At 40.6% G+C, this 26,243-nt stretch overlaps 2 protein-coding genes across 2 annotated transcripts in view; one reads left to right on the top strand and one right to left on the bottom strand.

Moving 5' to 3' along the window:
* Positions 1 to 2,668, top strand: part of CDAN1 (codanin 1) — a 49,210-nt gene extending 46,542 nt beyond the window's left edge. Inside the window, exon 28 of the mRNA XM_075193275.1 lies at positions 163 to 2,668. Within this exon, the coding sequence (XP_075049376.1) occupies positions 163 to 288 (126 nt within the window). The 3' untranslated portion in view covers positions 289 to 2,668. The remainder of the gene's footprint in view (positions 1 to 162) is intronic.
* Positions 2,669 to 2,784: 116 nt separating this feature from the next.
* STARD9 (StAR related lipid transfer domain containing 9) overlaps positions 2,785 to 26,243 on the bottom strand; it is a 129,827-nt gene continuing 106,368 nt past the window's right edge. The window contains exons 24-33 of the mRNA XM_075193276.1: positions 25,413 to 25,610; positions 24,948 to 25,122; positions 21,037 to 21,186; positions 20,053 to 20,155; positions 17,051 to 17,199; positions 14,077 to 14,141; positions 13,273 to 13,478; positions 10,708 to 10,787; positions 9,736 to 9,894; positions 2,785 to 5,164 (exon numbers count right to left, since the gene is read on the bottom strand). Of these exons, the coding sequence (XP_075049377.1) occupies positions 5,063 to 5,164; positions 9,736 to 9,894; positions 10,708 to 10,787; positions 13,273 to 13,478; positions 14,077 to 14,141; positions 17,051 to 17,199; positions 20,053 to 20,155; positions 21,037 to 21,186; positions 24,948 to 25,122; positions 25,413 to 25,610 (1,387 nt within the window). The 3' untranslated portion in view covers positions 2,785 to 5,062. The remainder of the gene's footprint in view (positions 5,165 to 9,735; positions 9,895 to 10,707; positions 10,788 to 13,272; positions 13,479 to 14,076; positions 14,142 to 17,050; positions 17,200 to 20,052; positions 20,156 to 21,036; positions 21,187 to 24,947; positions 25,123 to 25,412; positions 25,611 to 26,243) is intronic.

Genomic DNA, 26,243 nt, shown 5'->3' with positions numbered 1-26,243 from the left:
GGGGGGTGGGGAGCTAATCATTGGAGTGGTTCTGATGTTGGTTTGCTTTTGTCGTGTTGACAGACCCCAGAACACCCATTGCTGTGAAATAATCAGTCTGTATATCGGAGCGCAGATGTAAACATGAGGACTTTTGAATAAAATATTTTTCTTTCTCAATAGAATTTGTTGGTGGACCTGGAACGACTAGTGCTTGGATCTGAAACCCTGAGAGAAGCAGACGAGCTCCAGGACCCTGCGTGCATCCTTGTGCCGCAGACAGCGACTGGCATTATAGTTCCAAGCTAGTACCTGGGGCACCAACCATGCGTGTCGCTCTGTATTATCTGCTGCTAACTGCTGCTTCCTAAGGACAAGAAACTTGTCAGCAAACGTTCACCATACACTGCTAAAGCACAGGATACCTAGAGCCATGAGCCTAGGACTTAGAGAACTTATATTTGTGGATTATTGTTTCTTATTTCAGTTCCTTATGAGGCCATAGTGGTTCATTTTTGTATATAATACATCAAGCAGTGATTAGAATGGACCAGTATCATAATAGGGAGGCAGCCAATGTGTCTGCTGAGCCAAAGTTCATGAGAACGCTCCTAATGAATTGATGGCTAAATAGTTCAGGCCACAGAATGGCTGCTGTTGTAGGAGACATGTCCACTTTTAGCCTTTTTACACCCTGTTGAAACTAATACAAAATATGTGGGGTATGAAATAATTCATAAGTATTTTAGAGAAACGTTGCAGAAAACAGCACTTTAATTTTATGAAATTATATTAAATCACAACTTCGAATCTAATTGGTGTTTCTAATTTTAGGTGTTGGGAGGGCACATTCTAATTTCATTTTAAGCTATTGACACTATTAAATTGATCGTAATTTTATACTGTTATCAGTTCACCATGAACTGTGTTTTTTATGTAAATTACCTGACCACTTCTTGTCTTATAGAAAAGTGATGACTTACCTGGGGGAATTCAATTAGTGATGTTCCCTCCACTATCATGGATACAGCATGCTAGCACGCAACACGTTTCATACAATATCAGTGGCAAAACCTATCAGCATTTTAAGGGGGGTATTCAATTGTTAGCGTTAACGGAAAAAAAAAAACGGGCGCTCAAAAAATCTTAGCGTTAATACGGTAATTACTCGCGGAATTTCAGCTCGCAGCTCCCTGAGTAAACTACCGTATTAACGCTTTTCTCGCGCAATATTACCGTATAAACGGTAATATTTTTTGAGCGCTCGTTTTTTTCCGTTAACGCTAACAATTGAATACCCCCCATAGATAAAGATTTTTAGTTTTGTAATGACTTTTAAAATGTTGGCTTTGAGTATCATTAAGCAATAAATTCTTGCTGTGCTTTCTAACGGACGGTCATTCAGGAGGAGAAAGAATGTAAATGGATAAATTCTTTTTCACCAACATGTCTGCTGGGGAATTCTAAGGACTAAAAGTGCACAGGCTATAGATATTAGGCTGCAAACCTATTTACCTCCATAGGAATCAATGTCTACTAATGTTCTGTATTTTAAGTTCACTGCTGCACCCTGCTGGTGATGAAAAGAGTAACACAATGTAAAGTATTTACTCACAAATTCAACTCTCTTGAGATTATTCCTGTAATTGTGGACACCATATGAAGGACTGTGAAAGTTGAGTAAAAAAGTTAGTCACAAAATTCAATCAACCAAAAATAAATGAGAAAATATATTTGTGTCTTATTCACTCAAAGGGTGTGGATTCCACTTCCTAGCTTCAGCAAACTTAAATCAGTTAACTAAATATTCCAGATGCCAGTCTAGTGGCTCATAGCATGGGTGGTGATAGGACATGTCTGCCTTCAACTAGGGTTACCCCACGTACTAGTGGGGGTAACTGGGATCTCCGATTGCTTTTTTTTCACACACACACAGACCTGATGTACAGAACTGGCTGCAGGTACTCACAATACCCCCCAACGCGTAACTTATGCAGTGTGTTCACTGAGATGTAACTTTTGACCCTGTGGTAGCAGCAGCCAGTTCTACAACCAGGTCTTCCTGTGTGGGTGTCCGATGGTGTAGGAGAATGTGGCCCAAGGGGGAGAGAAGCCAGTTTTACAGGTACACAATGATCTTGGTAGAAGACATGCTCTTCAATGTAAGTAAGCCTTTTGACATGATGAATTTTTTTGGGCACCAACAAATAGTTTCCAGGCACTGAATGGGAGTGTTAAGAAATGTATTTTCTTTTGTTCTAGTGTAATCTTAAAATCATATTCTATATGTTCTATAATCTGTTTAATATAACTCAAATCTAAACTCAATGTAAATGCTTAATATAATTTTTTTTTCTTCCTAAAGTTTCCTCGGACAGATGTACACATTGGCTGCGTAATGATGACTTAGGCTTCAGGTAGAAATGTGTGGCTGGCTATGATTATTGATTGTATGAATTAAGTGTTAGGTATTTTAGAACATACATTTCAATGCACTTCTATCTTGGTGGGAAAAAAAAAGACCATGGAGACCAAATGAAATTTAAATATTTGTATTTTTCATTCTGATAAATGTATATATTACAAATGTGAATTCAAGGCAAGCCTATACTTGTATATAAATAATTTAGATTGTAAACGTATAAAACTGTATACATTTATATAAAAATAAACCTTTCACTGTACAGAATTTCTATCGCAAGTATCCACTTGTCAAGTCATTCATTTTTATAATTTATGAAAAACAAACTATACATCTTGTTTTAGACAAGATTAAGACATTTCAGTTGACTTTTTTTTGTAACAAACCAGATTTTCTGTCAAAAAAATAAGTTTAAAGTGCACCTGTTATGGATACATGGTGAAGGCAGCCATTTTGTGAGCTATTCCTCTTGGAAATGCAGCCACAGGATCATGTCATATACATAATACCAACACATAACTGGCTAATGGACAAATCTCCAGCAACTTACTGGATACACAACATAATAATCCTGGAAGATCTGTAATCAACCAATAGTAATATTTTTCATCATGGGAAAACAGGACAGATTAATACTTTTAGAACTATTGTTAATAGCTGTAACATTCATAACAAATATTTAAACGAAAATAGGCTGCGTTTTCATTAATATAACTCCCGCCATAGCTGCCTGCATAACATGTAGGTGAGCAGACAACTTAAAAGAAACAAAAAAGACGACTAGATCGTATATTGTAAAATACATGTCCTTTTTCTTGTATAATAAAACCACAATTTTTTTTATCTTCCTCTCACTCCTTTCGTTGAATATCGAAGGATTAATTGTACTGATGTATAAATACAAACCAATTAAATTTACCGTTTAGATATTGTATTTTTTGGTGCAGCAGACTATCGCTCTAAAATGAACTTTCTAAAATGTACAATGCTAAAGTTAGGACAATTTCCCACCATACATAACCTCTCCCTGATTGTCCTTCATACAAACATTTCAGGTCTTGTCTGATAGGAACCAACTGCTATCAGAGGACTTAATGTTGTTTTGGAAATATACTGCTTATCAGTGGCTGGTCTGCGGAGTTATGCCATACCACCACTTCTCCTACTGCCTTCATTGTAAACCTATCATATGCCATTCCCTTATTTCCCCATTACATTTTTCATACCGACACTTCTAAATTTCCAATTCAACCACAGCTGCTTATACACTACCATGAGGAATAATCACTGAAACAATTTCATAATGTTCTGGATAAACACTTGCAGTGCATGTGTCCAGAACATTTGTAATTTGCTGTTTACCAATATTTGCAGACAACAATTAACTGACAGAAGGAAGAATAAATACTGTGTAACTTTATCATGCAGAAAATCATTACTAAAGAAAAACCTGTGGACATAAAGTATACTGTAATAGGATACATTGTGATGTTACCAGTTTATAATCTACAGTTCTTGGACATAACTAGAAACAGTGATGGATATGGAGGTGTCCCATTCCTTGTAGGTGAATTACGGTTCTTGGGGGGGTTAAACATGCAAAAGATACATTGTATAGTTGTTTCTTAGATCCACACTGTAGCAGAGTGTATTTAGCATCTATATTTAATACAAATTCTCCATATACTCAGGGAGGTCATATCCATCTTCTGGTGACAGCCAGAGTAGCTTGCAATTACCCCTGCAGTCAGGTTTTTCTGGGAATCTGCATTAAATGTTGGTACTAGATCAGTGTTTCCCAAACCCAGTCCTCGGGGAGCCCTAACAGTGGATGTTTTCCATATCTCCTTACTGGACCACAGGTGTAGTCATTACTGACTGACACATTTTGGAAGATCCACAGGTGGTACTAATGATCTCATTTGTGACTTGGAGAACCTGCACGGTTAGGGGTCCCTGAGGACTGGATTTGGGAAACACTGCACTAGATATACACAGCTAGATTGTGAAGTGATGGGTGTATAGGTCAAAATTGCATTGATTTTTGGACTATCAACCGTGAAAGGCATTTTAGAAACCTTTAGGAAATTGTTTACAAGCAAAATTATTATATATATAGAACAGTTTGTTTTTTTTCAATCAACTGCTGTATCATATCCATAAGTGATCATTCATAGACAAGTACTTATGGTAAAATGTCATCTAATTCAATATCATATTAAGTACCGCATAAAATAGTTTATAAAGACATGCTATAGTAAAGTTTGTAGATTAGTTGTGATTTATCCACAAACATTTTTACTATAAATTCATCGGCACCTTCCCACCTCATTACGCTTCAAAAGTAGTTTTGCTGTAAGCCAGGCTTTAAATGTTGACAAAATACCATTGTCTTGAATTGTTGGTCATGCAGAAAACATGAACTAATTTCACTAAATCATGTGCAAGATCAGGTTTTGAAAAACCTTTTAAGTGCATTCACAGCAAAACCACATATATAATGGATTGATTGTCTTATAAGCATGACATATATATATAGCTGCCAGATCCTGCCTTATTGCGCATTGTAACAGATCCCTTCTCTGACAGTGAAAGTGATACTAGGATTAGGTTACAATTCCTGTAGTGCAGATCACAAAGTGCCTCCAGTATTATACAAGGTTACCTAGAAAGAAAACTGGCCAGGCTTGCAATCACCAGAGGCTGCCGCTTGCTAACCACGCTCAGTAACCGGGAAGGGATGGCTGGGGCTCCGAGGTCCACCTGGAATAAAGAGCAGTATATAACTTTAATTCTGAATAGATGAAGGTTATAATCCGGCAATTATATTTACTACTTACTATAAAATCTGTTTTAAGGATTGCTTACACACTATATTTAACAAGTAGGTATTATATGAATAGACATACTGTGGTGAATGGAATGTAATCCCATTATAGAATGTGTAGGTTCTGTATTTTGAAAGGTTCGAAGAGGCAACTAGTTTAGCTGGTTCTCTATTCTGTATGCACTTATAAAAATACAGAAATTGCTGCTTAAAGTAATTTCCTGCTATGTACTATGTGGTTTATTTCTATTAATTTTGATATCTATTTCCCAGTCATCAATCTGGGGACACTGCTACTATGGGGTTAGCACTTAAATTAAACTGAAACTAGCAGGGGTGACAGAAGTCAGCAGCAGTTTAGTTAACTATTTAAGTGCCCAAGGAGTTGGGCTTTTTCTAATTGAGCTGCAGTGCTTTGGCACAGTATTTAGATAGGTTTAGTTCCTTTTTTAGTTTTACACTCTGCAGTAATAAGTGTAGGAGCGGATGCAGGTGCTGCGTGCAGCACTTTTATACATTCATTTAGTGGTCCGTGTTACAAACAGATGAAGACAAGACTGAACACCTCTTCTGCCCATATAGACAGGCTTTCAGGCTTGTGCTTAGAGTGACAGCAGCTGCTTGCTGCGGAGCTGTCACAGATGCTATCTCCGGAACCAACACTGCATAGAGCGCAGAGTTAGGCGTATTGCTGGACATGTTGGGAGACAGTGGTCCTCAATCTTCGCCACCAGGGCCTGTGGTCAAGCAGGGAGGTTTCGATTTCGATAAAGGCGATCCCTCCTGGCACTTCAGGGGTCGCAATTTCTTCTCAGAGGGAAGCCGACTCGGATTCAGTCGGACAATGCCACTGCAGTGGCATACATAAACCTCCAGTGCAGTACAAGAAGCACAGGCACAATGGCAGTGGAGAACGAGATTTTGGCTTTGACAGAGATGTCTAGCGATATCTGCGGTGTTTATTCCCAGGGTGGAAAATTGGGAAGTAGATTATCTCAGCAGGAATGGGATCCTCCCAGGAGAATGGTCACTACATCCTCAAGTATTTCAGGATCCAGATCTATGTCTGTGAGGCCCCATCTTTCGACTAATGACTTCACGTCACAATCACTGTGTACCTGGGTTTTACGCAGGGTCCAGGGATCCTTTGGCAGCAGCGGTGGACGTAATGACCATGAATCGTGAATTTCAGTTGGGATATCTGTTTCCTCCTATTCTCATGATTCAGCAAGTGCTTCGGTGGGTTAAACTGGGGGCCGTCCAGTAATACTACTGGCGCCCAACTGGCCCAGGATGGTTTGGTACACTAACATGCTTCTGCTTGCTGACGGAATGAGTTGGCAGATTCCTTTCAGATCTGACCTTCTGGGTCGGGGACCGTTTCAACAACCAGACTTAGTTTGGCTAGCTTTAAGAGCATGGCTGTTGAGGGAGGCATATGGTGGACCAAGAGGTTCTCCTCCAGTGTAGTAGTGAGTCTGTGTAGTGCAGACCTTGATGGAAAGCCGACCTTGGCACGCATTTACCATAGAGTATGGCAGGCCTATGTCAATTGGTGCGAGCATCATTCTTGCCAAACGACATCTTTTCGTCTATCCCGTTTATTGGCTTTCCTCCAGGACGGTTTGGATGTCTCAGTTCTCTGAAGGTTCAGGTCTCAGTGTTATTGGTGTTTTTTCAACGCCACCTGGCTATTCTTCCGGAGGTACAGACTTTCCTTCAGGGAGTGTTGCACGTTCAGCCTCCTTATGTTCCGACTCTAGCTCCTTGTGATCTCCATTTAGTCCTAAGGTTTCTTTAGGAATCACCTTTTGAGCCACTGGATTTGGCTGAGTTATAATCTTTGACGTGGAAGGTGGTGTTTGTGTTCAAGCTAATTTCTGCACGCAGACTGTCAGAGCTTGGGGCCTTATCCTTGTAGGGTCTCCTACCTTATTTTCCATGTCTTCAGGGACTTCCTTATCCTCGTACTTATGTAAACAGGACCTCTTCTTTTTGCAAGATGAACTCTTTGTTTTGTATAACTCGCATAATAAGGGCCAGCCGTTATTAGCATCCAAGAAGACTATTGTCCGCTGTATTACATCTATGATTCGACAGGCTTATGTGTGTTCTAGCAGACCGGTACTGGAGAGACTGGCTGCTCATTCCACATGTTCGGTAGGGGCATCTTGGGCTGCACGTCACGGTGTTCGGCGGATCAGCTGTGCAGGGCTACCTGGTCCGCCGTTCACACCTTTAACAAATTTTACCAGTTTAATGTTTTTGCCTCCTCGGATGCTTCCTCAGGCTGCAGTGTTTTGCGTGCAGGGGTTTCCGAGTAATCCCTCCCTTAGGTGCTACTTTAGAGGATCCACATGGTAGCAGTGTCCCCTGGATTGAATGACTGAGAAAAGAGGATTTTGGTACTTACGTCAAACCTCTTTCTCTGAATCCATCTGGGGGACACTGCGTTTTGTCCTTTTTGCTCTTTTGCTGGATGTTTGTTTGGTTCCTTCCTTAGGGCTTTTGTATTATAATGAAGATAGCAGGGGGTTGTAAAGGGGAGGAGTCAGCAGCAGTTTAGTTAGTTAACTATTTAAGTGCCAACTCCATGCGCCCTCATACAACCATGGTAGCAGTGTCCCCCAGATGGATTCAGAGAAAGAGATTTGATGTAAGTACCAAAGTACTCTCTTGCTTCTTATTTGGGGGGACACTGTTTAACCACGGGATATAGAGGGTGTTGGTGCTTGGAGTAAGCACTAATTGTGACTATAAACGTGTTTGAAATCAGCTCCTCCTCATAAAACTATACATTTCCCCTGATCCTAATTATCCAATGAACATTTCTGAGCTTATAGTGCCTCGTCTTATGTTGGTTGTTGTTGGCATTCTGTGTATGCGTCTTTTGTTTTAAACAGATAGTAAATGGGTGCAAGATACAAACTCTCAAAGGTATTAAACAACCAGATTGCCTTACCAAATGAAAGGTTTTATATATATATTTAATTTAGTAAGGAAATCTAGTGCTGCTCTTGTCCTGTTCGTTTCTCTTGGAGTTTAATTAGAGATTACAGAATCTCCTTTGTCTCCTTGTCTATGATGTGCAACAAACTTCTGTGAAGATAGGAATAAGTCTATGCGGGATGTGTTTTTTCTCTATTTGGAGGGTGGTATCCTAGAAATTTTAATAATTACACTCATGAGAAACTGGGACTCATTACTGTTCTGTGCCTGTATGTTGTGATTGTTAAAGAACAGGAAATTACACTCTACTTTATTCAGCATGTTCATTTATGCATTTAAACTGCGAAGAGTAGAGGACGTCTGGATAAATGCGACAAACTATTGAAGTTGCAGCTTATTGAAATGCCACATTCCCAGCCCAGTATCATTGTAAGATTCTGGGGTCTACTGTCCACATGCAGTTAAGTAATGGATTTGGTAATTAATAGGAATGGGAGTGGTATGAGTGTGTATGGTTTGTTCAATGGTTTTGCTTTCTATCCTATAATTTGGTTGTAAAATAATATGTATTTGTGCTGTCCACATGCGGACAGTGTTAAACCACAGGTCATATGCATGGAGTCCACTGGTTTTCTATTTCCCAGGGCTTAGCTCTTAGCTGTTACCAAGTGAATAGCAGACATATAGACACAGGGTCTGCAGTACTTTCAGATCACTTTTCATGCTATCCAGAACAGTGCGAGAGAATACTTGGAAAGTGCTCATCTTAACAAAACCTAACTTATTTTTTTTTATTTTATATGCCTTTTAAACTTGTCTCTCGGTTTTGTTTATATTTATTATGCCCCCTCGGCTGCTCCAATTTTGTTTTCCAGTCATCTGTTGTTTGCTCTGCTCACTTCACTCTCCTTAGCTCACCTGGTGCTTTCCCTGGTCACTGCTCCACCTGTTGTTTACTTACCTCTTCTGCCTCTTACACATTCCTCTGGGACCCCTAACAGTGCAGGTTTTCCAGGTCACAAGTGAAATAATTATACCACATGTGTATCTTTCAAAATGTGTCAGTCAGTACTGAATACACCTGTGCTCAAACAGAGCGATGTGGAAAACATGCTCTGTTAGGGGAAACACTGCTCTAGCTCCTGCTATCTAATCCGCTGTGCTCCTGCTTTGCAGCCTATTTCTCATTGGAGGTGATTTCCCTGCCCCGATCATCTTCAGCCAACTGGTGAGTAGTGTTCTCCAATCGCTGAGTCATACAGTGTGTGAGATCCTAATGCACTGCACCATACGGCCCAGTGTGCACTAACTGTATACTACACTGCTACAAAGAATCTGTGCCTACCTGCACTAGATCCCCAAGAGTCTGTGTCCTGATCTGGCCTGGACAGGGAAGGGCTGAAGTGGAATCTAGTTATATCTACTAGCGATAATTCCGCCCAGTACACCTTATCACTAGTTTTTAGGTTATTTACATTCTTTGCATGTTTTGCTTTGCTGTCTCCCTCTTTCTGAAACACAGCCCAACATTCTGTACAGTGGTAGGTGTAGTTCCTACCTGCACCATATAAATGACTCTGGTCACTGTCTCTCCACTGATGGTATCAGCTTGTAGGATCCAGGCACTAGGCAGGAGTTCTCCTCGCACAGTATCTTTAGTAGGACGTGGCATAGACTCATTATACAGAGACTGGAAGGACAAGCTGCAACACGTGTCCTGTGCAAAAGAAAAACACATTCTCATGTAACAACTTACTCTCTGCTTGTCACAAGTGTAAGCTCTGTACACCAGGATCTCTGTCATATATCCCCAGGTGTACATCAGCCAGATTAAAGTAACCACAAGTAACCATTTAATATAAGTAATAAGAACCTTATACAGTTCATCATTTATATGAAATTGAGGGACTACACTGAGGGGGATGCAATGAGCCGTGAAGGTTCTTGTAACCTTGTGGCGCTGGTTATTAGTACAGCACCATCAATTACAGTAATGAAAATTTCTCTTGTGTTCACACCTCTACAACATGAGAAAATACAGAGGACGATGCTACAGCTACACTTTGCCGCTAACAGAATCGTCCCCTATATGAAACAAGCAATTATTACATGGGTTCTGTGATTACAATTCACTGGATCTAATTCACAATCCATCCTTGCACAATTTTCATTCTCACCGTTCATCTAATGTGATGACCTATACTTGCTGATGATTGTTCCAAATTACTTTACTAGCCATATTATATGTATCGAGTCTTGCAGCAATACAGGAACAGTGTAACCCTACAAGCAGAGATTCCACATCATGGAAACTTACTTGTGTCAGAGCTGCATAATTCAGACCAGAATCTTGGAACTAGACCCCAGACATTCAGTATAAAGCACCCATAGAACAGATGAGCAGTATTTGTCACTATAAATATGATATAATATAAAAGTCTGCTTATTGGTATCTCTGGAACAGTCTGGAAATGTTATATGTAACTTGGCCAAAGCTGATACAAAATGATTCTACTAAATTTGTGATTACCTCCTTTGACTCCACAGTGATGCAACAGAAATCCCTGGGCTGCTTCAGGTAACAAAGTGACATATCAGTCATCACATGGACTAATAGGAGGGGGGAAAAAAGACATTATCAACATTATAATACACAGTCAGAATTTTTGGAATTGTACTGTACAAGTATTTTACACCTTTAAATATTTAAATAAATGATTATACTGAAATACATATTAAAGTTACTTAATGTCATAATCAATGCTATGGTTATTAGTTGAGAGATAGTCTATTAACCCTTTGCATCCTATGGACAAGTTTGATTAGTCCTCTGGTTAAGAAAACCCACCGTGATCTGTGTCTTTGGTCACGCTGCTGGAGGAAAGGAATCTTTCATCCACTAGAGACGTGTGTGCTCATTCCCGTGTGCACAGAGTCCATTAAGGTCTATGGGAAATGCCAGGGATAAGGGGAGGCTACTTGTAGAGCCTCTATCTCCCTGGCACATAGAAGGCTGGGAGTACCCTTGTTTGAAAAGAGGGAAGTCCTCTATTTTTTTTATAATCTGCTGCCCGTTTTTGATCAACAGGCAATAAATAAATATGTGTTTAGACCAAAAAATTACTAGTACAGGGTTGAGAAAAGTCACAACGGCAGATCTGGTCCTCACGCACTAACAACAGGTCAAGTTTTGAGGATTTCCGTCAGTGAAAACCATTCCTATAATTGCTGATCCAGCAAAATAAATTAATTTGCCTAGCTTTGATTAAGATATTCCTTACAGTATGACCTGCTGAAGGGACGGAAGGTGGGAAACCATAGTCTACTCTATGGGCAAGGCACCGTGCTGCTATATTACACTAGTTTTTCAGTGGCAGGGATTACCCCAACAGGCACTTCGCCACGCCAACGGTGTGGGGCAGTGCCTGTTGTGATGAGCATCAACAACCAGTGTAGATCACACTGCCAAACTCTTTGGGATTTTCGGTGGTTGTCACAGAGATGACAAAACACAGAATTCTACTTCTGCTTTGGTGCGTCATTCTTCCAATTCACTGGTTTCCCCAGAAAACATGCGGCGCTGTTATTGATGTCTTCATTTGTGAACTTCCGATTTGCACGATTAAGAAGCTCACAGGAGACTGGCATCCACCATAAGACTGCCAGTGTAAGTCAGGGATGTGGGCACAAGAATAGACCAGTGTGTTGCTGGACAAGTAGCCTTCAGGGGGATCTGCCATGCAGGTAATGCTGCACTGACCATAAGGAGAACCCTATATGGTATCATATCTTCACGAACTTCACCCAAAACTAAATTTTTTTTAGGTACAATTATTCTTTAATAGACTAAACGGTGACTTATGGACCAAGTCATTATTACTTCTATTTATAGGCCTTTATATTTGCTTGGTTTCAGGTTAGCAGTAATCTAGGTTTTAGTATGAAAGTGAAAAGACTAAAGATATAGTTAATTAATCCATAAAAATGAAAAAAGATGAAGGAATGTCCGTTGCTTACAGATTTTGTTTGAAATGAACACACCCCCATTCTGGTAATAGAAAATAACTTTTAAATCCAAATTTTTAAAAGTGGAATTATGTTTTTAAATAAATCTCCACTCTACTGAAAATGTAATTTTGAATGGAATTTATTGTTCCAGATTTCTACTTGTCTGGGTTCAGGCAGGACCCTGATCTTTAGGAGTCCAGCAAAACTCTCCTTGCTGTTGCTAAAACAAAGCCTTCTTCAAACAGAGGAATGGAGCAGAGCATTGCTGGATGGATACAGACATTGGGGAGACGTGACGGATTGGCAGAATTTTCACTTTTAGGTGGAGGCATCTTTTAAATTGACAATAATAATATGATTGGCGATGGTTGTTATCAAGCTTTCCATTCCCTAGTAGGTAACAATAAAAAAAAAATTTGCTAAGTTTCTTAGCAGCACAGTGAGTTAACTGTTTTGCATAGGTATGTAACAATGTGCCCGCCAACTTCTTTTGCAGTAAATTGTTAAAGGAGTGTGAGGTTTGACAACTGCATCTCCAGTTCACAAGCAGACAGTATACTTGATACTGTCCACAAGCAGGCAGCAGAAAAGTAATCATCAATTAGGAAATATAGGTTTTTAACATCATTTTACAAGACTTATTAAATAACCAGTAAGTTTACTCCCAGACCCGGAAGTGGAACATCATAGCGAGCCCAATATGCTAAATAGCACTGGATGGCGATATACAGGGGGGAGGCTGGTGCTGAACAGACTCCACTGTGCTTACTGTCTGTTCCAGTGGCACAGATGGGGCAGAGTCTATCCAGCAGCATCCTCCCTCTCGTACGTCAGACCTTCCTACTGCTAGGGAGAGCTGGCAAAGTTAGTAAGGGGCCAGTGAATAAGCAACAGCGCTGCCCTCATATGTGATTTTACGTACTTGGCATACTTCAATGTGGTCTTAAGTCTTTTTTTCCAATAAACAAATACCCCATGCCCATCCTGGTGATAGGTCCACCCAGCTGCACACATTACATCAACAAGTACAATATGGCCTATAGAATGTAAACAAGACGGGGGATGTTAATCTCTGAATATCACTTACCCAGCTGAATGCTGCTGCTCACTCTCTGATGTACAGAACCTGTGAGGATGGACGGGTCGTAGAGCTGCCTTGTATTAATGTCTTTCACCATACACCAGACATCTTGCAGAGGCCTCTTAATGACTCCTGCACCAATAAATCCATGCTGTGTGGGTGAGGAGAAGGCCTTAGAATACACTAATATATCCTTCGCTGTAGTCTGGTATCTGCAATAGAGAGAAACAGGACAGTAATCCCATGTTATTGCTGAAAGTGAGAGAGATCAGGTGCAGTAAGAACTGGAGGAGAGTGTGTTGGAGAGAGCTGCTGACATTATTAAGGAGCGTTCCCAGCCTCATTTCACCACTTCATCAGAGCCCAGGAGAAGCTCCATCCTGGGACTTTTAAATTTGTCAAACAGTCCTGGCTGAAAGTTGCTGAGCAGTGTGACCACGTGGACCAATAGGATGCTGCAAGCAAGGAGCTTGTCATTTCCTGCTGGTCCTCCGCACACACCCATTATCAGCGCTCATCTTAGAAGGGGAATCCAGCAGCAATCACATGGCTAACCAGGAGCGCGGCTTTAAATAACTGAAAGGGGCACAAATACATAACATTGCTCCAGGTCATCGTGTAACCTCATTACGCCTCTACATCTGTTTATGAAGCACACAGAGATCACATGGGAAGAAGCTGCTCAGAGAAAGTTGTGATTATACAGAATCCATCATACTCCTACATTTATCATAGCAGCTAGTAATGTAGATTCAGATAAGAGGGATACAATAAAGACAGCGATGACCACAACAATGTATTGGAACTTACATCCACCCAGCTGCTGCTTGTCGATTATAGAGATTATTTATGTCACAGGAACAAGCAGCCATTACCTGAAACAAAGAGATCCGTAAATTATCTGTGAGAATAAAATAAACACACAAGTTGTAAGCACAGGCTGCTAATCTACAGTAAATGTATTCCTGCTGCAGTAACACCTGTTATCATTGATGTGGTGTGAGGGCACAGTCTACATAGGGCTCGTGCATGCGGCATACGCTTGTTCATCTCTGATCACAGGTTAATGCTCAGTGCATCATCATATATGGTGATATCACTTCCCCAGAGTGAGGAACAGGTAATGTATCCATTATTTATCATCTACCATGAACCCTCCGATTTCTGGCCAGAGTTAATATACATTTTCTGTTACATTACACAATGTTGCTGTGTGATGGTTACAGAGAATATCTACAAGTGACTACTTCATCTCTTTTGAAATACTTTCAGAGTACCCATTTTTTAAAGACAAATATGACTTTCTTTTAGTAACATACTGAAAATAGTATTTATTGTAAGGGCTTTAAACAGTAAATCCATTATTCTTTCCATAGTTACGTTCATGCATTTATTACAGGTGTATAAAGTGACCAAAATATTCCTCATATTCTATGTATATAGATACCAGACTGGATGTGACGTCACCAGAATGCCTCGTGTGATGTCACACGTACACACTCATCTACCTCCACAATGCCTTGTGTGACGTCACACGTACACACTCATCTACCTCCACAATGACTTGTTTGACGTCACACGTACACACTCATCTACCTCCACAATGCCTTGTGTGACGTCACACATACACACTCATCTACCTCCACAATGCCTTGTGTGATGTCACACGTACACACTCATCTACCTCCACAATGCCTTGTATGACGTCACACGTACACACTCATCTACCTCCACAATGACTTGTGTGACGTCACACTCATCTACCTCCACAATGACTTGTGTGACGTCACACTCATCTACCTCCACAATGCCTTGTGTGACGTCACACTCATCTACCTCCACAATGCCTTGTGTGACGTCACACGTACACACTCATCTACCTCCACAATGACTTGTGTGACGTCACACGTACACACTCATCTACCTCCACAATGCCTTGTGTGACGTCACGCGTACACACTCATCTACCTCCACAATGACTTGTGTGACGTCACACGTACACACTCATCTACCTCCACAATGACTTGTGTGACGTCACACGTACACACTCATCTACCTCCACAATGCCTTGTGTGACGTCACACGTACACACTCATCTACCTCCACAATGCCTTGTGTGACGTCACACGTACACACTCATCTACCTCCACAATGCCTTGTGTGCCGTCACACGTACACACTCATCTACCTCCACAATGCCTTGTATGACGTCACATGTACACACTCATCTACCTCCACAATGCCTCGTGTGACGTCACATGTACACACTCATCTACCTCCACAATGCCTTGTGTGACGTCACATGTACACACTCATCTACCTCCACAATGCCTTGTATGACGTCACATGTACACACTCATCTACCTCCACAATGCCTTGTTTGACGTCACACGTACACACTCATCTACCTCCACAATGCCTTGTGTGACGTCACATGTACACACTCATCTACCTCCACAATGCCTTGTATGACGTCACACTCATCTACCTCCACAATGACTTGTGTGACGTCACATGTACACACTCATCTACCACCACAATGACTTGTGTGACGTCACACGTACACACTCATCTACCTCCACAATGCCTTGTGTGACGTCACACTCATCTACCTCCACAATGCCTTGTGTGACGTCACATGTACACACTCATCTACCTCCACAATGCCTTGTGTGACGTCACATGTACACACTCATCTACCTCCACAATGCCTTGTGTGACGTCACATGTACACACTCATCTACCTCCACAATGCCTTGTGTGACGTCACACGTACACACTCATCTACCTCCACAATGCCTTGTGTGACGTCACACGTACACACTCATCTACCTCCACAATGCCTTGTGTGACGTCACATGTACACACTCATCTACCTCCACAATGCCTTGTAAAAAGCAGTCAGTCAAAATGTATTTTAGAGTAACCCACATGCTGGAAATGTAACTGATAAAGAAACCCCACATGTGCTCAGCAATCTATACAAGCACCGAAAATATTACATTTACCATAGCAAAGAATTGTGAGACAGTGAAGTAAAAGCTACATGGCAGGTAGGAAGGCCAGGTACAATATTCACCAAGAGGTTATGGTGTTTGCATGTACACATTGTTTGTTTTATATTCTGTAATTCATACATTTCCTCAAAAGCAAACATATACAGTCATTCATAACTGGCAAACAACTGGCATATGAACCATTGCCATTTGGAATATCGAACAAAACAACAAACACATCCATTGTTCTTTCATATTTTACTTTTTCCTATGCCAGACAAATGTTTTACTACAGCACAGGTAAGACATGGAGCAGGTCAGTTGTGGGATTACACCGTGTTTCAACTGACTCCTCTGACTCTTACAAGTACACATAGTACATAGATATTTTGTATATCATGGAAGACTAGGGCTATGGCGGGACAGATTCCAGATAATATTATGTTACATCCTTCCGCTGGAAGTACTATATACTTTATTACATGATCTGAAGCGATGAATGAAGTGGTTGAAAAGTATATTGTTCAAGGAAAAGTCTTGTCTTCAAATCACTGAAACCAATAATCTAGGACTATCTCTGTTTCATCAGATATTAGTCAATATGTGGATTAGATGACGTTTTCCTGAACAGATATCACGAAAGAGCAGGTTGTAAAGTTACTACCTTCCCATCTCACAAAATAATGTTTTTATTTCAGTAACCTTTAAATTAAGCATATGCCACTATGTTGTATTGTTTACTTACAAAGTACGATAGAAAGCCAGTGTATTGTACACATGGAGCTCACCTCAGCCATTGCGCTGGCCTGGATCTTGGTGACGAGCCCCTGATACGAAACAGGAGGAGACTGGAGGAGGGAAACATGCAGGAGGGAGTAAGGACCTGCCTTGTCTGGGGAGGTCTCCTCAGCAGGTGTATGGAGAACTTTTGGAGAGCCTTAAAAAAAAAAAAAAAAAAAAAGATTTAGATACATTTAATCATCTTATCACATAACCCAACAATGTTTTAAAAGTAAATGACACTCCCCAGAGAGGCATTAAAGCTCTACAGGACTGCAGGCAATGTAAGAGTTGTGAATATAGTGTACTGAAAAATAGCTGTGCAATCTCATATACAAGCCCTGGATTTATATTTTCACCTCTCTAAGACACAAAATGTCACAGTCTGTAGTAGCGCTATATGACAGTAGTCTATAATACCATTCATCTAGTGGAGTAGCTGCCACTGACTGTTATTAGCTGTAGAGCGCTATTAGACATTGTTATTCTATAATACCATAGCTGTAGAGCGCTATTAGACATTGTTATTCTATAATACCATAGCCTGTAGAGCGCTATATGAAATTGTTATTCTATAATATCATAGCTGTAGAGCGCTATATGACATTGTTATTCTATAATACCATAGCTGTAGAGCGCTATATGACATTGTTATTCTATAATACCATAGCTATAGAGCGCTATATGACATTGTTATTCTATAATATCATAGCTATAGAGCGCTATATGACATTGTTATTCTATAATATCATAGCTGTAGAGCGCTATATGACATTGTTATTCTATAATACCATAGCTATAGAGCGCTATATGACATTGTTATTCTATAATATCATAGCTGTAGAGCGCTATATGACATTGTTATTCTATAATATAGCTGTAGAGCGCTATATGACATTGTTATTCTATAATATCATAGCTGTAGAGCGCTATATGAAATTGTTATTCTATAATATCATAGCTGTAGAGCGCTATATGAAATTGTTATTCTATAATATCATAGCTGTAGAGCGCTATATGACATTGTTATTCTATAATACCATAGCTGTAGAGCGCTATATGACATTGTTATTCTATAATACCATAGCTGTAGAGCGCTATATGACATTGTTATTCTATAATACCATAGCTGTAGAGCGCTATATGACATTGTTATTCTATAATATCATAGCTGTAGAGCGCTATATGACATTGTTATTCTATAATACCATAGCCTGTTGAGCGCTATATGACATTGTTATTCTATAATATCATAGCTGTAGAGCGCTATATGACATTGTTATTCTATAATACCATAGCTATAGAGCGCTATATGACATTGTTATTCTATAATATCATAGCTGTAGAGCGCTATATGACATTGTTATTCTATAATACCATAGCTATAGAGCGCTATATGACATTGTTATTCTATAATATCATAGCTGTAGAGCGCTATATGACATTGTTATTCTATAATACCATAGCTGTAGAGCGCTATATGACATTGTTATTCTATAATACCATAGCTATAGAGCGCTATATGACATTGTTATTCTATAATATAGCTGTAGAGCGCTATATGACATTGTTATTCTATAATACCATAGCTATAGAGCGCTATATGACATTGTTATTCTATAATACCATAGCTATAGAGCGCTATATGACATTGTTATTCTATAATACCATAGCCTGTAGAGCGCTATATGAAATTGTTATTCTATAATATCATAGCTGTAGAGCGCTATATGACATTGTTATTCTATAATACCATAGCTGTAGAGCGCTATATGACATTGTTATTCTATAATACCATAGCTATAGAGCGCTATATGACATTGTTATTCTATAATACCATAGCTATAGAGCGCTATATAACATTGTTATTCTATAATACCATAGCTATAGAGCGCTATATGACATTGTTATTCTATAATATCATAGCTGTAGAGCGCTATATGACATTGTTATTCTATAATACCATAGCTGTAGAGCGCTATATGACATTGTTATTCTATAATACCATAGCTATAGAGCGCTATATGACATTGTTATTCTATAATATAGCTGTAGAGCGCTATATGACATTGTTATTCTATAATACCATAGCTATAGAGCGCTATATGACATTGTTATTCTATAATACCATAGCTATAGAGCGCTATATGACATTGTTATTCTATAATACCATAGCCTGTAGAGCGCTATATGAAATTGTTATTCTATAATATCATAGCTGTAGAGCGCTATATGACATTGTTATTCTATAATACCATAGCTGTAGAGCGCTATATGACATTGTTATTCTATAATACCATAGCTATAGAGCGCTATATGACATTGTTATTCTATAATATAGCTGTAGAGCGCTATATGACATTGTTATTCTATAATACCATAGCTATAGAGCGCTATATGACATTGTTATTCTATAATATCATAGCTGTAGAGCGCTATATGACATTGTTATTCTATAATATAGCTGTAGAGCGCTATATGACATTGTTATTCTATAATATAGCTGTAGAGCGCTATTAGACATTGTTATTCTATAATATCATAGCCTGTAGAGCGCTATATGAAATTGTTATTCTATAATATCATAGCTGTAGAGCACTATATGACATTGTTATTCTATAATACCATAGCTGTAGAGCGCTATATGACATTGTTATTCTATAATACCATAGCTATAGAGCGCTATATGACATTGTTATTCTATAATATCATAGCTATAGAGCGCTATATGACATTGTTATTCTATAATATCATAGCTGTAGAGCGCTATATGACATTGTTATTCTATAATACCATAGCTATAGAGCGCTATATGACATTGTTATTCTATAATACCATAGCTATAGAGCGCTATATGACATTGTTATTCTATACCATTCATCGTGTGAAGGAATTGTATGCAGAGCGCTATATGACAATATGAAACTTAGAAAAATTTAGTCTCATACATAGTTCTATTTTTCACTACATGAATCCGTACATTGACAATGGGAGATTTTAGGACACATACCTGGCACTGCAGCAACCTGGGAAGGGGCAGAAAGGTGACAGTTCCTCACTGCAGGTCGGCCTCTTCCAGATCTCAGCTGCGGATCCACACTTCTTGGCAAAGTCTTTTAAATGCACATTAAAAACCACTTCCATCATTGTAAGAAATTGCAAGGCATTTAAAGTGCACCTATCAGCTACACACAGTGGAGGCAGACATTTTGTGGGCTGTACCATAACTTATGAGAATGATTTCACTAGGAACCAGTAACAGTGAGGCCCAAATTGATGTTACTGGTTCTTAGTGAATTGATTGGCTACATTCTCATGTATGTCTCAGTGAAAAAATGACTGCCACCATTATGAGTAAGTTGTGGTTCCACTATATGAAACAAGAAAAAACTAAACAGGTCTTCAGTTACATAAAAATACATATTCCAATATGGATTGACACATTGAAATTTTTTTAAAAAATACTACATTGTATAATCTGAAACTAGAGATATCTTTTATTTATATATACACATACACACACAGACAAAGTGTACTGCATGGAGTGTCCATCCTGCATAAGAAGCAGCCATTTTATGGTCGGACAAAATATTCATCATGATGCAATGTAGTGACATAACTGGGCTACTAATCATCATCAGATATTTATATAGTACCACTATTTCCACAGTGCTGTACAGAGAACTCACTTACATAAGAGCTTACAGTCTAAATTCCCTAACACACACACACACACACAGACCGAGAGAAACTAAGGGAAATTTGTTAGCAGTCAATTAACCTAGCAGTGTGTTTTTGGAGTGTGGTAGGAAACTGGAGCACCCGGAGGAAACCCACGCAAAAACGGGGAGAATATACAAACTCCACACAGATAAGGCCATGGTTGGGAATCAAACTCATGACCCCAGTGCTGTGAGGCAGAAGCACTAACCACTGAGCCACCGTGCTGCCCAATCATACAGAGGAAATAAACTACCGCACAGATAATACTCACATTTGTCTCCTGGCTGCCCAACTTGCTGCACCTGCCAAGTGTGGCTGTCATGCCACTATTATACCCAGACGTGGGTCCCGAGGACAGGCTGAGACTGGAACTGGTGAATAAAGTGCTTGTGCTTACAAGTGTCTTCATTTTTGTATCCTCCTCAAATAGAATAAATCATATTATTATTATTATTATTATTATTATTATTATTTATTATGTTCTATTTATAAGGCACCACAAAAGGTATGCAGCGCCATACATGGCATATACAGAATGCAAAGATCCATAACACATTACATGATCCATGAAAAACAAAATACAAATACCAGGCATACTGAATAAACAAATAATAATATACAGGTGACATAGTAATGCAGATCAAATAATTTAAGGGACACTGAGTGAGAGTGATGGTAATGACCAGGGTGAAGTAGGTCAGACCAAGAGGTACAGAGGGTGATGGAATAGGAGAAGGGGAACACAAGGAAAGAGGGCCTTGCTCGAGGAAGCTTACATCCTAAAGGAAAGGGGAAGACTCATAAAAGGGTGGTATTGATTGGAGGAGTGGGGGTGAAAGTCGAGACAAGGGAGTTAGGAGGAAGGTGGATAGGCTTGAATAAAGAAATGATTCCTAAGGGCACTCTTGAAGACTTTGAGGGTAGAGGCACCTAAGCTAACCTCCATAGCTGAGGAGCAACCCGGACAAAGTCCTGGAGGCGGGAGTGGGAAAAAGTGATCAGTGAAGTAGTGAGGGGGAAGAGTGGAGGGGGCGGCGCGGAGTGCAGGTAAAGATGAGGTTGTAAATATGTGTGTGGGGTGGGTAGAATTTATTGAGAGCTGTGAAGAAGTTGAGATGACAAGTCTAAAATTTAATTATTTACTTAGGCCAGAGGGAGCCAATGTCGGGACTGGCAGAAAGGGACGTCAGAGATAGAGTAGCTAGAGAGAAATAAAAGTTGGGTAGCAGCATTGAGGACAGACTTAAGAGAGACAATGTGGGAGTTCGGTAGGAAAGAGAGGAGGAGGTTACAGTAATCAAGCCAAGAGATTACAAGGGAGTGAATAAGAGTTTTGCAGGCTTCCGTAGTAAGAAAATGCCCTATTTTGGATATAATTTGGAGATGGAAGTTGCAGGATTTTGAGAGGAACAGAATGGCAAGGTTTTCAAGGAGAGAGAGAGAGGAGTCAAGGATGACCTCTAGGCATCGGACTTGAAGGGACAGAAAGGAGAGTAGTGTTATTAACAAAAGGAGAAGGGGGGGTGAGGGAGCCCTGAAATGGGGGAAGATGATTAGTTCATTTTTGGAAATACTGAGTTTAAGAAAGCACTGGGACAACTAAGATGAAATGGCTGAGAGACAGCAGGAGACACGAGACATAAGGGAAGGAGAGAGGTCAGGGGATGAAAGATAGATTTAGATATGATCAGCATAGAGGTGGTACTGAAGGCCAAAGGAGCGGACGAGGTCACCAAGGGAGGGGGTGCAGAGGGAGAAGAACAAGGGGCCAAGAACGGAACCTTGGGGAATTGTAACAGGTAACGGAAGAGGGGGGATGTGGAGTCATGTGTACTGAGAAGGAGCAGTTAGTGAGGTAAGTAGAAAACCAGGAGAGGACAGTGTTACAGAGGCCTATAGATTTGAGTTTGCAAAAGGAGGGAGGTCAAACAGGATAAGAAGGGAGTAGTGTACTTTAGATTTAGCGAAGAGGTGGTCATTAGTGATCTTAGTGAGGGTCGTTTCACTGGAAAGGAGGGAGCGAAAACTGGATAGGAATGGGTCAAGGAGGGAGTGAGAAGAAAGGAGGCGAGATGGTTGTAGACAACCTGTTCAAGAAGTTTGGAGGCAAAAAGGAGGGACGGAGATAGGACAGGCTTTTGAGTATGGGAAGAGAGAGAGGTGGAGGTGAAGATTCCAGAGAAGAGGAATTAGTTCAGGAGGTGGGCAAGGTGGGAGTAGGCCTCAAGAGAGAGGAAATGGAGGAGATGGGAGAGGATGGGGTCAAGTGGGCAGGTGGAGGGGGAGAGAAAGGTGCAGACTTCATCTGCAGATACCGGAGTGAGGGAAGAGAAAGAAGGTGGGCTAGAAAGTGGAGGTGACAGTGGGGAGCAGTGGATGGAGGTTGCATCCACAGAGGAGGGGGTGAGGAGTGACAAAGTGGATAAGGAAGGGGGAGAGGGTAGGGCAAGAAGGGACTGATAGGAGGAGATGTCATGACATATTAACTTAATTTTGGAGGTGAAGTGGGTAGCAAAGTCCATTGCAGAGAGTAATGAGGGGAGTAGGGGTGGGGAAAGTAGAGAATTGAAGGTGGCAAAAAAAAATGACAGTGGTTGGAGGATTGTGAGGAAAGGAGAGCCTTCAAGTAGGATTGTTTAGAGAGTGATAGGGCAGAACTGTAAAAGGCAAGTATGAACTTGAAGTGCGTGACTTTCTCCAGAGCCGTTCAGCACAATGGGAGCCATTTTGAAGATGTAGGGTAAGTTTGGAGTGCCACTGTTGAGGCGGGGACCGATGATACTTCATGGTGACAGCACTGGCAACAGAGCAAGTGCAGTGGTAAGGGTGTCATTATAGAAGGGCGAGGAGTGAGACCAGGTGGGAGGACAACGTGGTAGGATCAATAGTTTCAAGGTTACGCCTGGTGAGAGTGTTTTTAGGGGATGGGGAAGGTTAGGGGTGAAGAGCTGCTAAAAGAGAGGAGATGGTGGTCAGAAGGAGGGAAAGGTGAATTGTTGAAGATGGATACAGTACAAAGGTGGGAAAAGACCAAGGGAGTGGCCATTGCAGTGGGAGGGAGAGAAGGTCCATTGAGAGAGACCAAGGAAGGAGGAGAGGGAGAGAAGTCTGGAAGCAACCAGGGTCTGAGGGATTGTCGATAAGTATATTAGTCCCCCAAGATGAGGGAAGGCAGAGTAGAGAAAGTGAGGGAGTCTGGTGGCGAAGTAATCAAGGAAATGAGAAACGGGACCAGGAGGACAGTAAATAACGACAACACTGAGGTGGACTGGGTGGAAGAGGTGGATGGAGTGTACCTCAAAGGAGGAGAAAGAGAGGGATGGTTCATGGGGGGGGGAACCAGGGCTAAAGTGAGAGGGGATTAGGTGGAGATAGGGGCAGTGATATAGATCAGGGGCAGAGAAGCAGAGGAGGGAAGAGAGGAGAAGGAAAGGGAAGGAAGAGAGGTGAGAACACAGGAAGGTTGGACAAGAGAAATATAGGGATAGAGGGAGAGGACAGAAGAGAGAGAGGAGCAAGTCATGATAATGCTAAACATAAGCGTTAAATAGAGAACTGAAAGTAAGACAGAAAAAAAGGACTGCGAGAGGTTAGGAGTGAGGTGAGGTAATGGTGATGAAGGAAAAAGTGAGTGAAGGGGGAGACTGCAGAGGTCGCAGGAGAGAAAAGTGGAAGAAAACAGGTAATAGGATCAGCAAGGGAATGGATAGTAGTTAGGACAGTAGAGACGAGGGATGGATGAGTAAAACACAGTTAGATTTCACAAAGATATCTGGCAGGAGTGGAGAGGGACTATAAAACATTAGGTAAAATGGAAGGTGTTGTGAGGTTGTTGTGTATGATCACTGGGAGAAGAAGAGCTGGGGAGCCAGTTAGAGAGTTGGGGTAAGTGGAGCAGCAAGGAGGGAGTACAAGCAACAGCAAGTCATAATAAAATGCAGCTGTAAGAAACAAGGTTGAGAAACAGCAGAGAGTGTGCAGACAGGTGGAGGATAACAGTACATATAGACACACATATACTAATTGTGCTTGTTCCATGTGTATGGCGTTTTACAAATATGATAATAGTTACATATGGACATTTCACATCAGATTACAATCATACATTCTCACAGCGTGATTTGCCTATAAATGACTGCCTTGTGGTTTATACCACAGTAGGGTGTTGTTTTTAAGACTCACCTTCGGTAGACTGCTCTGCTGCAGCCGTCTCTTCTCCAGCTCTGCCCTTTCTCGCAGCTTGTCCCTTGCTCTGGCAATTTCCATTTTGGCCTCTTCTCGAGCCTTCTGATAATCTTTCAGCATCACGTCAATCTCCGAAGGACACTGGGCTGACCTTTTCTTTGGTTCATGAATTCTAGAAATTAAACAATAGCATTGGACCTGGTGCCCTCAGCATGTGAGCATGCAACGGATAACGGGGTGGTGTAAAAAAGTGATTTCAAAACAGAAAACTTAATTTTTTCTTTTTGCAAGTGGAGTTATGAATGGTAATGTAATCTATACAGGAGAGCGATTTTCTACATTAAATTATGTACACAATATATTATAGTTTGGCTTAACTATTTTTTAAGGATTTTGCTTGTCCTAGATAAAGGATGGATTATCGGCCCTATGTGCGACAACTGAAACCAGATATTTATTAACCTGGTATTATCCACCATGTCTTTCCTCAGCTGCTGCAGGTACTCTCTGCGACGACTGGGCAAGTCCGACTCTCTCAGCGAGGTCAGCGAGGCTTGTGAGAGACTCAGTTGTTTCTGCGGACTGAGGCTGCGGCTCCTTCTAAATCTCTGCAGTCGCTCTTCTCTTTCCTTGCGCAAATTTTCGATTACTTGCAAGTGTCTGAATAGGGAGAAATAAATGGTTTTCCTTTTAGGAGATGCAGCCTCTCAACCTCCCGAGATCTGCTTTCAAGCATCATATTATATTTGTCAAATACTTTAAATGACACAACCAGTAAATGTCAAAACTGTAAATTATTATGTTGAGGTTTGGTAATGAAGCAGAGCTAGGCAATAAGCTGTTCTCCATCTGTTTTGGAACTATATGCATAGTAAAGTCCCAATATGCCCTGGCAGCTTCCTGCCGGTAGGGTACACTGGAATTTTTATTTTGGAGACCCTCAGGTTGATTGCACCAGGCAACCAAATTTTACATCATTCATAGGGGTGGGGGGAAAAAAAGACAATAAGTGGACTTAAATTGGTAATAGTGTTAGATGTAAAAACAATAGTGATAAGAGTTCATCATACTCTCATACATTTTATCAACACAAAAGTAAAAGTAAACTGGATAATAAGTAGTGATCATTTTTTTGTAGAATTAGAATGTGGGTAACATGTTTCACCATTTTTCAATACAGTTTATCACCACTTATTGCCTTCCCACAAATAATCTAGCCAACTAATACCGCTTTCATACTGCCGCCCCGGCAATATCCCGGGTTTTTCAAGCCGGGTTTTTGCCGGGGCTCGG

Source organism: Mixophyes fleayi, chromosome 12 (genome assembly GCF_038048845.1).
Source record: "Mixophyes fleayi isolate aMixFle1 chromosome 12, aMixFle1.hap1, whole genome shotgun sequence".
Taxonomy (NCBI): domain Eukaryota; kingdom Metazoa; phylum Chordata; class Amphibia; order Anura; family Limnodynastidae; genus Mixophyes; species Mixophyes fleayi.
Note: the sequence above shows the minus strand (reverse complement) of the source record. Positions and strands in the feature narration are given on the sequence as shown.